Genomic DNA, 13,710 nt, shown 5'->3' with positions numbered 1-13,710 from the left:
CACAAAATTTCACAATTTGTATGGAAACGCAAGACCCTGAATAGCCAAAACAATCTTGAGAAAGAAAAACAGAGCTGGAGGAATCAGGCTCCTGCACTTCAGACTATACTACAAAGCTACAGTAATTAAGATAGTATGGTACTGGCACAAAAACAGAAATATAGATCAATGGAACAGGATAGAAAGCCCAGACATAAACCCACACACATATGGTCCACCTTATCTTTGATAAAGGAGGCAAGAATATACAACAGAGAAAAGACAGCCACTTCAATAAGCGGTGCTGGGAAAACTGGACAGCTACATGCAGAAGAATGAAATTAGAACACTCCCTAACACCATACACAAAAATAAACTCAAAATGGATTGAAGACCTAAATGTAAGGTCAGACACTATCAAACTTTTAGAGGAAAACATAGGCAGAACACTCTATGACATACATCACAGCAAGATCCTTTTTGACCCACCTCTTAGAGAAATGGAAATAAAAACAAAAATAAGCAAATGGGATCTAATGAAACTTAAAAGCTTTTGCACAGCAAAGGAAACCATAAACAAGACGAAAAGACAACCCTCAGAATGGGAGAAAATATTTGCAAATGAATCAATGGACAAAGGATTAATCTCCAAAATATACAAGCAGCTGATGCAGCTCAATATCAAAAAAACAAGCAACCCAATCCAAAAATGGGCAGAAGACCTAAACAGATATTTCTCCAAAGAAGATATACAGTTTGCCAACAAACACATGAAAGGATGCTCAACATCACTAATCATTAGAGAAATGCAAATCAAAACTACAATCAGGTATCACCTCACTCTGGTCAGAATGGCCATCATCAAAAAATCTACAAACAAACAGTAGATGCTGGAGAGGGTGTGGAGAAAAGGGAACCCTCTTGCACTGTTGGTGGGAATGTAAATTGATACAGCCACTATGGAGAACAGTATGGAGGTTCCTTAAAAAACTAAAAATAGAACTACCATATGACACAGTAATCCCACTACTGGGCATATACCCTGAGAAAACCATAACTCAAAAAGAGTCATGTACCACAATGTTCATTGCAGCTCTATTTACAATAGCCAGGACATGGAAGAAACCTAAGTGTCCATCGACAGATGAATGGATAAAGAAGATGTGGCACATATATACAATGGAATATTACTCAGCCATAAAAAGAAATGAAATTGAGATTTTTGTAGTGAGGTGGATGGACCTAGAGACTGTCATACAGAGTGAAGTAAGTCAGAAAGATAAAAACAAATACTGTATGCTAACACATATATATGGAATCTAAAAAAAAAAATGGTTCTGAAGAACCTAGGGGCAGGACAGGAATAAAGATGCAGACGTAGAGAATGGACTTGAGGACATGGGGAGGGGGAAGGGTAAGCTGGGCTGAAGTGAGAGAGTGGCCTGGACATATATACACTACAAAATGTAAAATAGATAGCTAGTGGGAAGCAGCCTCATAGCACATGGAGATCAGCTCGGTGCTTTGTGTCCACCTAGAGGGGTGGGATAAGGAGGGTGTGAGGGAGACGCAAGAGGGAGAAGATATGGGGATATATGTTTATGTAAAGCTGACTCACTTTGTTATACAGCAGAAACTAACACACCATTGCAAAGCAATTATACTCCAATAAAAATGTTAAAAAGAAAAAAAAAGAATCAGACTACCAATGCAGGGGACACGGGTTCGAGCCCTGGTCCGGGAAGATCCCACATGCCACGGAGCAACTAAGCCCGTGTGCCACAACTACAGAGTCTGAGCTCTAGAGCCTGCAAGCCACAACTACTGAGCCCTCGTGCCACAGCTACTGAAGCCCGTGTGTCTAGAGCCAGTGCTCTGCAACACTACAGAGAGAAGCCACTGCAATGAGAAGACTGCACACCACAGTGAAGAGTAGCCCCCACTCACCACAACTAGAGAAAGCCCATGTGCAGCAACGAAGACCCAATGCAGCCAAAAATAAATAAATAAAATGAATAAATTTATAAAAAAAAAGAAATGACAGTGAGAAAATAGTTTTAATAATAAGCTTCAACAACTGATGAGATGAATAAGCAAGGAGGATGACTGTGAGGCTTTAATTGGCTGGTGGTTGGTGATGTGATTGGCAATGATTGGTAAGTCAGAGAGGGTAACTGTTAAGGAGGAAGGAGAAGGCAACAAATCTGGTTTTGATGTACTCATTTTGTTATAATAATTATTGGTTATTTACTGAGTAGGAACATTTATCTTTGTTTCAAGTCAAAACAAGTATTCCTTTGTAAAGATTTAGGATTAAACATTGAAGTATTAGTATTTCTTTCAATTTAGATGTATTTCTCCCACTAAATAGTTAATCAAAATTTGCAGTAAGCTTGCTTTCAGAGAATGAAATGAGGGATATTAAAAGTAGGGGTAATGATACTGCATAATTGTAAATTATCAATAGGAGATGATGATAAACATGTTGTCCCAATATACAAGGAAGCTCTAGGGGCAGAGTGAAAAGGACAGCTCCCACTTAATATTTCATTTTGCACCCTTTCCTTCAGTTATGCTCCCAGTCACATATATGGGACGTGGATTTTCCTAGCCCCTGCCTCCTGTAGCCAGGGTTTCCTCTGTGGTAATGAGATGGAGCCTCAGAGAAAACAAAGTAGGCTCCTGACTTGTATCCCCTCTGCGGCAGGTGTGGTGCCCCACCAGCTGGTGCTTCCAGACAGAGGGAGGAGTTGAGCTCAAAAGCTCACTACACTGTTGGTGGGAATGTATTGATAAATTGGTGCAGTCACAGTGGAGAACAGTATGGAGATTCCTTAAGAAACTAAAAATAGAGCTACCATATAATCCTGCAATCCCAATCCTGGGCATATATCTGGAGAAAACCATAATTCGAAAGGATGTATGCCCTCCAATGTTCATTGCAGCACTATTTACAGTAGCCAAGACATGGAAGCAACCTAAGTGTCCATCAACAGATGAATGGATAAAGAAGCTGTGTGGTATCTACACAATGGAATATTACTCAGCCATAAAAAAATGAAATAATGCCATTTGCAGCAACATAGGTGGACCTAGAGATTATCATACTAAGTGAAGTAAGTTAGACAGAGAAAGACGAATATCATATGGTATCACGTTTGTCTGGAATCTAAAAAAATGGTACAAATGAACTTACTTACAAAGCAGAAATAGACTCAAAGACATAGAAAACAAACTTATGGTTACCAAAGGGGATGGGGTGGGGGAAAGATAAATTAGGAGTTTGGGATTAACATATACACACTACTATATGTAAAATAGATAATGAATAAGGACCTACTGTATAGTATAGGGAGCTATATTCAATATCTTGTAATAACCTGTAATGAGAAAAGAATCTGAAAAAGTGTATATATAATATATATATATACACACACACATATGTGTATATATATATATATATATATATACACACACACATATATATATATAAAACTGAATTACTTTGCTGTACACCTGAAACAACATTGTCAATTAACTATACTTCAATAAAAAAAAAAAAGGTTAACAAAATAAAAGAAATAAAATGAGGTGGGGCATGTGTCCTTAGGCTACCATCTGGGAAAAAAAGCCCACTGCAAACTGAGAGCCTATGAAAATAGTCAATAGATAGGTGAAGGGGGTCCAAAGTTACAGACTTCCACCTATAAAATAAGTCCAGGGGATATAATGTACAGCATGGGGATTATAGTTAATAGTACCGTATTGCATATTTGAAAGTTGCTAAGAGGGTAGATCTTAAAAGTTCTCATCACACACACAAAAAAAGTTTTTTGTAACTATGTGTGCTGACAGATGTTAACTAGACTTATTGTGGTGATCATTTCATAATATATACGAATATCAAATCATGTTGCACAGTTGAAACTAATATAATGTTATATGTTAATTATATTTCAATTAAAAAAAAAAAGAAAAAGAAAATGGCCAACACAGTGGGGCAGGAATACATTTCCAGTGTCATTCATTCCTGGCAAGAGTGACGTGCTGAGACCTGGTGGAAGGCAAAGCCTCCACCTGCCATAGGCACAGGTTAAAAGTAATGATGTTCCTTCATCGCAGGTCTAAGAAAGGACTTGCGGTAATTTGGGGTATTTGAGTTATGGTACCAGGCTCCGTCTTAAGGTTGGGGAGGTTTGTTCTGGCCGAGGTCAGCTGTGTGTTTGTTCTCTCCGCCTGTACTGGAAGCTGTTGCAACACGCTGCCTCCCCGGCCCCCTCCCTCCTCATCGCAACGGCTAATGCTTCACTAGCCTTTGCAGAAGAGTTGGCTTCTTAGGAGAAGGGTTGAGCTGGGCCAGAAAGGAGGAGCTTAGATCTGTGTGCAAAACCTGGGAACCTGACTAAACATTAGTCTGGGGCCAGGATGAGGACAAAGAGACTGGAAAGACATCCCGCCCCCCTGGTAAGAAAGCCCCGTGATCAGCTCCAGCCACTGGCGGTCCTGCCATCCTCGGAGCTTAAATAAAGGGACAATTGGAGCCGAGATGTCACAGTTCTGACCCTTCAGGCTTGGACCACCGGGCACCCCTGACACCATGAGTTGGTCCTCGCACCCCCGGAGTTTAATCCTCTGCTTCTACACTCTTTCATTGCTCTCTTCAACATGCCTGGCAGTAAGTGTGATGTTTACAAAACGTAATTGTTTTAAACGGAAAGCTTAAAAATAAGAAAATATATGATAAACTAGTGAAATGTCTGTATTTTCCTCCTCTAGTATATTGCTACCCGAGACAACTGCTGCATCTTAGATGAAAGATTCGTAAGTAGTTTTTATGTTTCTCGCTGTGTTTGCACTGGACGTGGGCAGAGAAATAAAAGAAATTCTCTCTCAAATACCATTTGGCAGTTTAGACTTTTTTTTAAAAACGTAGTCTAGGTTTTACCTATTTTGATTAGTAGATCTTATGTAGCTTTTTATCAGGATTTTTAATCACTCTATTATTGTATTTTCAGGGTAGTTATTGCCCAACTACCTGTGGAATTGCAGATTTCCTGTCTACTTACCAAACCAGTGTAGACAAGGATCTACAGAATTTGGAAGGAATCTTACGTCAAGTTGAGAACAAGACATCAGAAGCCAGAGAGTTGGTCAAAGCAATCCAGATCAGCTACCGCTCTGATGGACCAGCAAAGCCAAGTGAGAATCTAACCACCACTGACTGAGAACTTCATCTGTGAAGTTCTTTTGCTGTTATTTCAGTGGTTCTGTTTGTTTACGTATTTTTATGTCTCTGATCCCATGTTACAGATGGGATAGACAGTGCTACCAAGATTTCCAAGAAAATGTTGGAAGAAATTATGAAATACGAAACATTGATTTCAACACATGAATCAACAGTTCGGTAAGAATTTTTTGTTTCAATTTGCTCTCCAAACACTGAGCTAGTGTTTACTCAATATTCCAAGCTTCAGTAGAAGAAAACTTTTTATTTTTTTCTACTTGTAATATCTAATTGACATGATGCCTGACCATCTTGAACACAGTGGAGATAGGAGTATTTAGGCAATATGAGTTGTATTGGATTGTAATTGCTTTTTAATAATGATGTGGAAAAAAATTAATCATGTGGGAGAAAGATGTTTTAGGTGTCTTCAAATGCTTTATGACCGTATTTACCAAAATGTTTCCCCTCACCCCCATTTGTCTTACAAGGTAAATTCAAACTGATGGGAATATGGGTGTTGAAAATAAAATTCTTTTTATAAGAATGTCAACAAATGTGTGGTGAGGAATTTGTAAGCAGAGACATAGGAAGGATCTTGGCTGCAAAAGTAAATTATATTGAAGGCAGAACAGAAAAAATGTGTTTTAAGAGATAAGTGTAACAAACATTGTAAAGCTACCTGTTGATCATGGAACCTGCAATTACGTATTCTCCTCCCTTCTCTTGAAAGTAAAATGTCTCTGTTAACAACTTCCCAGGGACTCGTAGACTTTCTGAACATAGGGTCTCAGATACAGTTTTAGTTTCTTCCTCAATTTTTTTCCTAAATTGTTCTCAAAGTAGTATAAGAAATTGAGATAAATGGTGGCTGAGGAAAAGTGGCCCAGGAGGGATTTATCCTCTTTTTGATATCAGAGAGCTATTATTATTATTGTTATTGTGATATTATTAGCATTATGATTTACATTATTATTACCCATCATTGAAGTTGAAGGAGACTACAGTGCAGAAATTTTCTAAGGTGCAGTAGAGAAAAACGTAGTCAAATAGTTTGTCTATCCTGTACCTCAAAGAAAGAGATGACAGTCTATGCACTGTAGATAGTTTTCTATCATTTCTGAATATGTACAAGCAACCCTGTGAGAAACAACAAAAGCAGGATTTTTCACTTCCCCCAGCCTTTTTCTGAAGCTATGTAAATAGAAACATTAAGAAGAAAGGGAAAATGTCTGTTATTTTATTTTAGGTAAGGTAGTGCCCCAGATACTTTTCCTATGTAAGTTATAAGATTGAAGTCCACAAACAGATCCTCAGTAAATCCACAAGTGAAAAGGAATAATGCTTCAGCACATGTGAATTTTGGAACAGGGCCTTTCCTTCCCTAATAATATTGTCCCAAGAATAATCACCAGATGGTCTTCCTATTAATCAGGCTCATCACTTGTGTACATCATTATCTGCTGCCCTTTATGCAAAAGATAAAATTCAGAAAGGCCACTTAACAATGATACTGTTTATTGGCAAGGACCTTGTTATTTTCTTTTCCAAAAAGCTTAGAATTTTAATTCACCTCAATTTATTTATTAACAGCATTTTACACTTTTTCCAAGAATGGAGTAATTTATCAGGAAATAATTCTTGAGAAAATAAGGTGGTATTTTTAAAAGAATATACAAAACTATTCCTCTAAAAGGAATACTCTGTTATCTTATTATTTTGCTTGTAGATTTTTGCAGGACATATATAATTCAAATAATCAAAAAATCATTAACCTGAAACAGAAAGTGGTCCAGCTGGAAGCAAAGTGTCAGGAACCTTGTCAAGATACAGTGAAAATACATGATACAACTGGGAAAGGTAAGTGAAAGTTTTATATTGGGATTAAGTTCATCAAAGCAAATATAAAAAGTAAAGGAGATTGTATGTATTGGAATGTATACAAATACATTGGAAAATGTCTAGCTATTAAATCTAAACAGTCTGCTTAGACTTTTCTTGAGTGGCTGAAAAAAATACTTTGAAAGGAATAATCATGTGAGAAGTAAGAAAATACTTCTCAGGAAATGAATAGTTTATGACATGTTAAAAATTTCATTTTCAAGACTGGAACAGTCTTACCTGGATTTCAAATCACCACAATAATTTCTTCTTTTTCAGATTGTCAAGACATTGCCAATAAGGGGGCCAGAGAGAGTGGTCTTTACTTTATCAAACCTCTGAAAGCTAAGCAGCAGTTCTTAGTCTACTGTGAAATTGATGGGTCTGGAAATGGATGGACTGTGTTTCAGAAGGTATTTTTTCCCACATCGTGTGTATTTAATAGACACCTAATTGTTCTGCTATATGCCCGATACGTTTCCAAGCACCTTGTGAACATTAACTCAATTAACACTCACAACTTCCCTTTGTGGTAGTTTTTGCCTTCTTATCCCTATTTACAGAGGAGGAAACAGGCACAAGAGGCTGAGTATCAATAACTTGCCCAAACTCACATAACTAATAAGTAACAGAGAAAGGATATAGTCTGGTTTCAGTCTGTGCTGTGACTCTCTACTATGCTGGCCCTGCTGTTGTAGATTCATGATTGCACATAATCACAATATCATAGTGACAAAGAACTCGAAGAGACCTCTCTTGACAGGTACATCAAGACCTAGGGCTGCCCATCACAAGAAGATGATGTCACCCAGAGGATACACTTAGGCTGTTCCAAGACCAGGACCCTCTATTGCCTTTGCCAGCCCCAGGCACCCACTGCAAATCCTCTTGCATTCTGTTTACCTTTGACCACTGTTACAACTAATCCTGAAGGGGCCACTCAGAGCCAGTGAGTGATGGGAGCTCTGGCTGGTAGACACAGATTGAGCAATAGGTTGACCTTTCTACCATCAGTACAAGAGTCAGCAACATCAAGCTGGTGTTCTGGAGTCTTCTAGGAGTCTTTTTAAAACTACTACTAGTTTATAATTTATCATGTGCCAGTTGCTCTTTTAAGTACTTTTACATTCTCTGGTGTAATCCCTGCAACAACCCTAAGAAGTAAGCATCATTATTCCTACTTGATAGGTGAGAAAACTGAAGCAGCTAGCCCAGGGTCACTTAGTAAATGATGAAATCATATCCTCCATATTTTGTACAAAATGTTTATAATTTTTTTTATGTGCACTGATAATCCACTCTCTCCTTTTGCCCGTGCAATTGTGTAATTAGAGGCTTGATGGCAGTGTGGATTTCAAGAAAAACTGGATTCAATATAAAGAAGGGTTTGGACATCTGTCTCCTACTGGAAACACAGAATTTTGGCTGGGAAATGAGAAGATTCATTTGATAAGCACACAGTCTACCATCCCATATGTATTAAGAGTGCAGTTGGAGGACTGGAATGGCAGAACCAGGTACTATTAGAAAGGACTTTTAACTTTTTGCCATAGAGACAGTCTGGAGTATGCACTTTCCAGCTCTCAACAGAACAGTGAGGAAAACAGTCTGACAGATGTGAAGAGAACATCCAACTATGTTCCCCAGAAGTCAGTTTGGTTCTTGGGCAGTCCAAGATGCTAGGTCCTATTTAGGCAGGATCTAAGTGTTCTGGTACAATCCACTTACCCTGGAACCATACAAAATAATAGCTAGTATTTCCTGAGCATTTAATATGTACCATAAATTGAACATGAAATTATAATTTAATCTAATCCAAATAACTGTTTAATGAGGCAAGAACTACTATTAATCCCATTTTACAGATTAACATTTCCACGGTCGCATCGCTGGTATATGGTAAAGGTTGGATTTAAACTCAGGTAGTTTAACTCTACAACCCATCCTCTTAGTGATTATCCTTGTTGAAGAGTGAATCTGGCTTCTTCAGATTTCCCAGTGCTTTAATGACCATTCAGTCAGTCAAATCCAGGAGCTACTTTAAAATGAAACCAGCTGGCTTCTTTGGTGAGCTAGAGCTGTCTGGGCACTTTGAGTGTTGTATGCCTAATTAAAATTCAAAACAATATCCAACCCTCTTGTTATGTCTATGGCATGATGAAATATAGTCTGTGCCCAAATACGTATTTTTACTTTTTTTAAGTTTTTAACCAGAAAGTGTAATACCATAGTCAATAGACCTCCTATGAGAACATCTTCTATATCCCAAGTCCTAGAGATCAGGGAAGCTAAATGTTTTCTGGAAATCTCTGTTCATGCACCAAAGCCCATTCTTCCCTGCACTCCATAGATTTCTGGCCCTCATTCACAACTTTTTTCCAGGGGAGAATCTCTCTCTGATCCTATAGCTCATGTTTTGTGGGCCATACAGGGAACTTCTTTTATGTGATGCTTGAGGAAACCCTCCTTCTTGTCACTGCCACACTGCCTTGGGAAAGAAAAACCCCTTTAGGACTTCACACTTTAGATGGTATGAGTGGCTAATGGAACTGTAGCTCCTTCAGGTTTGCTGCATTGTTTGTCACTCACTGTCAGAAAGTTAATGTGGTTTATGAGAACTGTGTGTACATGCTACATACTGAGATAAAAGTGGAAAATATGAAATTAGTCAGGTTCATCCACATATCTGGGTTGGATATTAGGATCCTATAGGCAAAAAGCATTCAGATGGCTGAAATTTTTAGTCTTCCTGGGACTAGAAGCCTTCCTTGAAGGCTTCTAGACCCATCCTGAGTGGTGCTAGTTCCCACATCCATTTTCCCTTGCCAGATTTGCAGAAAATTTTATTCAATGAGCACATTTCAGATGAAGAAGCAAAGTTAGAGATTCCAAACAATTGTCCTATGAAAGCGAGAACTTCTGAGATGCCTTCTGAGGCTCAGGGTCTAAGGTCTTTATTCCCTTCTTTGTAGTACTGCAGACTATGCTACATTCAGGGTGACAGGTGAAAGCGACAAATACCGCATGACATATGCCTACTTCATTGGTGGAGATGCTGGAGATGCGTTTGATGGCTACGATTTTGGCGAGGATACTAGTGACAAGTTTTTCACATCCCACAATGGCATGCAGTTCAGTACCTGGGACAATGACAATGATAAGTTTGAAGGCAACTGTGCTGAACAGGATGGATCTGGTTGGTGGATGAACAAATGTCATGCTGGCCACCTCAATGGAATTTATTACCAAGGTATGGCTTTCTTCCTTAGATGCATGAATTTGTGCATAGTCTATATTTTTATAAAAGGTAATAAATAAATATAAGGAAATGAATAAAGATATTGAGAGCTTATTATATAGTTCTTTATTTTAAACCAGAATTGAATAGTGCTAGCTTATACCTGAAATTGGTCCTTCTACAAGAAATCCAACTGCTGCAAACTATGCAGTGGTATTCATCGTGCCTCCATCAGAGTTAATACTTTGGGTTATGGTGTCTCCTCTAGGCTTACCATATATATGATCTGGATGGACTAACATTACCAGGTTTATGCTTGTTAACACAGTGGCCTGGTTCAGCTTCCCATGAGCTATGTGTCAGATAGATCCAGTAAGCAGTGAGTAGGTGTCTGGAGGAATTAAGCAAAGAGCAGGGATGTATTGGTGAGGGCAGATGTCCATGAAAGCTTAAGAGGAGAGGAGTCCAGCCTGAAGAGTGTAGACACTTATTTTAGGACAAGAGGAGGGCAAGCTATAGTTTGCTCTAAGACTGGAGTAGTTCTGAGCATTGGTTTTACTTACTGACAAACTATTGTAACTACCCAACAGGTATGCATGGGGAAACCCTCATCCATTAAAATGAGCAATCTTCCCTCCTTAGGGCACTGTTCTAGCCAAGAGGTGACTTGGAATCCTCTTAAAAACTACTTAAACTTACCTTTTGGTTTTCACAATGTTTTTTTTTTTTTGAAACCTAACTTAGCTTTGCACCAACAAACCATGTGATTAGAAGAAGCTCTCAGGGAAGCTGCCTGATCCATATGATCCAGAGTAGCCATGTTGATATCTTGTGGTACCCTCCAGTACTAGACCCCGACAATCCCTTACAAAATCACATGAAATTTAGTGTCCAGGAACGAGGTGAAGGCACTTCAGCCTAGCCTCCACTTTATAATGGAGATGTAAAATAACATTCCAGAACCGCTTTCTAGAGCTCCTCGTATTTTCCAGTAAAATTGTGTTTTTCAGATGAACTGAGATCATCTGATGAGGAATTATGACCTGTTTTCAGAAAGTTGGTCCATAATAACTGAATCCAGGATGGCTAAACTTAGGGAGAGAGACCAATTGGGGAAATTTGGGGTTCTAAGCCTGTTAGCAGTGAATACATTTAAAGTATGGATGTGACCAGAAAGCACAACACAGCTGTAAGAGTTTGTTTAATAATAAGTTTATGTCAATTGTAAATGGAGAATTTAGGAGTCTTTAAGGATATTTTCAGTTAGTAGATAACACTGTAAAATCTGATGTATATGACAATGGACTTCATAATAGACAGTTCTTTATAGACTTTCTGAGGGGAAGAGATTCAAGAGCAGTGATATGTGCATCTACAATTTGTTTTAGGTGGCACTTACTCAAAAACATCTACTCCTAATGGTTATGATAATGGCATTATTTGGGCCACTTGGAAATCCCGGTGGTATTCAATGAAGAAAACCACCATGAAATTAATCCCATATAACAGAATCGCCATTGGAGAAGGACAGCAACACCACCTTGGGGGAGCCAAACAGGTCAGACCAGAACACCATGTTGAAATAGAATATGACTAAGTCATTTTACCCTGAGGATTAGCTGTTCACTTCTATTAACCCACAAAGTTTCAGAAACTTTTATGAAATTTTCTTCCCATTTTCTCTTACTGTATTTATTAATTTTAAGTCTTTTATTAAGAATAGTTAGCCTTGAATGGCAATTAAAACTCACTTTGGACTGTATTCCCAAATTACTGAATGCAGAATTATTTAAAATTTGTTTATTTAATGAGATAATCATATTTTAGCTTATTTCCTAAATATGTAATAAAATCATTGTGATAGTTTGCATTTTAATGATCACACGTCATTGTGTCTTGGTGATTTTTTAAATTATTTCTTAAATATTTTAGTATATACTAATATAATAGGAGCAAACTCTAGCATTTCAAATGACTAAATATTTTTTCCATATTTATTACCCCTAAATCATTCATATTTAATTATTCTTTTAAATGGATATAATTATATCTTTTTAATATATTTTTTGCTTTGGTCATAGGCTGGAGACGTATAAAAGACCATTTCAAAAGTGATTTACTTATGAAATGACTCTATCTAAAAAGAAAAATATAATATTTTTCCTATGGGACAATGGACTTGCAAAGCCTCACTTCATTTTAAGAGTAAAAAGAACCCATGTTGAAAACTCCACTAACAGTTTTATGCTGGTTGTAATTTATCTACACACCATTTCAATAAACATTTTATTTCCTAAGACTAGATACATGGTACATTTTATTGACCATTAAAAACCATCACTTTCCTTCAATTTAATAATTACAGTTGGACAATCATCAGTAGTTGCTCAGTGTTCACTTTATGCTAAACATTGTACCTGACTCTTGGGAAGTTATGAAGGAAATAGAAATCATGGCTTTTGCCCTCCAGGGGTTATAAGACAAATACAGAAAAATACAGTAACCCAAAATGACAAAATTTGATATAAAAACATAAATACATGTCACAATCACATAACTCAGGTTCATAGTACCCCAGTGCAGCTGGAGACATTAGGCTGTTTGGGGATTCTCCCAGCAAATCCTTTTAGCTCCGGGCTCCTGTGGCCATATGTGGGCACTTGGAGAGGATTACAACTCAGAACAGAGAGCTCCAGGGAACAATCTGCTCAGCCCCTCACTGCTGAACAAGTTGAGCAGAATGAAGCCATTATTGCAGTAGCCAGAGATCAGGAATCACCAACTTTCTGTAAGGAATAGCTGCATTTACATTAGTTGGCATAAAGTTGAACATGAAAAGTAATTGACTAATTTTATGGGGTCGTGGGGGGAGATCTGGTTGTTCTGAAGTCCTGAGCATTGGCTTTGGATTCTCTTCCTTTTCACAATTTCTTTCCTCTTTCACTTCCTTGTTCTCATAAGTCCTGATTTTAAAAGCATCCTATTGAGGAGATAAAAACCAGTAAGTCAACTTCTAGGTATACAGCCAAATACTTGTGAGGCTTTAGGAAAATAGCAACATTGATTCATTGTCTGTAGCACTCATTCATTCATGTATGCATGAGGCATTCATTCAACTAACATTTATTGACTTCCTTCATTGTACTAGCCCCTGTGCTGGGTATATAGCACATAGTAGCATCCTCCTTTCTCCCAGTACTGTTCCATTCCGTCCAGTTCTCAAGTTCCAAAAAACCAGCAATAAGTCTTCCTTATTCCTCCCTCCCCATATCCTCAAGCCTGTCAAATCCACCTCCTAAATATTTATTATATTCATTTACTTCTCTATGCCAACTGCCACCGTTCTAGTTGGGATATATATCTCTTGCCAGGATAATGGCAAATGCCT

General features: G+C 38.0%; 1 protein-coding gene and 1 long non-coding RNA gene across 3 annotated transcripts in view; both read left to right on the top strand.

Moving 5' to 3' along the window:
* Positions 1-13,710, top strand: part of LOC309661689 — a 278,933-nt gene that overhangs the window by 224,289 nt on the left and 40,934 nt on the right. The window lies entirely within an intron of this gene.
* FGG (fibrinogen gamma chain) lies at positions 4,473-12,624 on the top strand. 2 transcript variants are annotated; one of them, XM_082463140.1, is made up of 10 exons: positions 4,473-4,654; positions 4,756-4,800; positions 4,995-5,178; positions 5,290-5,383; positions 6,933-7,063; positions 7,364-7,497; positions 8,417-8,601; positions 10,057-10,334; positions 11,711-11,880; positions 12,404-12,624. In XM_082463140.1, exons 1-10 carry the CDS (start codon positions 4,577-4,579, stop codon positions 12,416-12,418), a joined length of 1,314 nt encoding a protein of 437 aa, XP_082319266.1. In that variant the 5' UTR covers positions 4,473-4,576; the 3' UTR covers positions 12,419-12,624. The 2 variants fall into 2 exon arrangements, with proteins under 2 accessions (XP_082319266.1, XP_082319265.1); XM_082463139.1 differs by lacking the exon at positions 12,404-12,624 and having other exon boundaries at positions 11,711-12,206.

This window comes from Balaenoptera physalus, assembly GCF_965194825.1.
Source record: "Balaenoptera physalus genome assembly, chromosome: 5".
Lineage (NCBI taxonomy): Eukaryota > Metazoa > Chordata > Mammalia > Artiodactyla > Balaenopteridae > Balaenoptera > Balaenoptera physalus.
Note: the sequence above shows the minus strand (reverse complement) of the source record. Positions and strands in the feature narration are given on the sequence as shown.

Coding starts and splice junctions, on each gene's coding strand:
- FGG (XM_082463139.1), top strand. CDS start 4,577: ATGAGTTGGTCCTCGCACCCCCGGAGTTTAATCCTCTGCTTCTACACT. Junction 7,064..7,363: donor ACATGATACAACTGGGAAAG/GTAAGTGAAAGT, acceptor CTTCTTTTTCAG/ATTGTCAAGACATTGCCAAT. Junction 8,602..10,056: donor GACTGGAATGGCAGAACCAG/GTACTATTAGAA, acceptor CCTTCTTTGTAG/TACTGCAGACTATGCTACAT.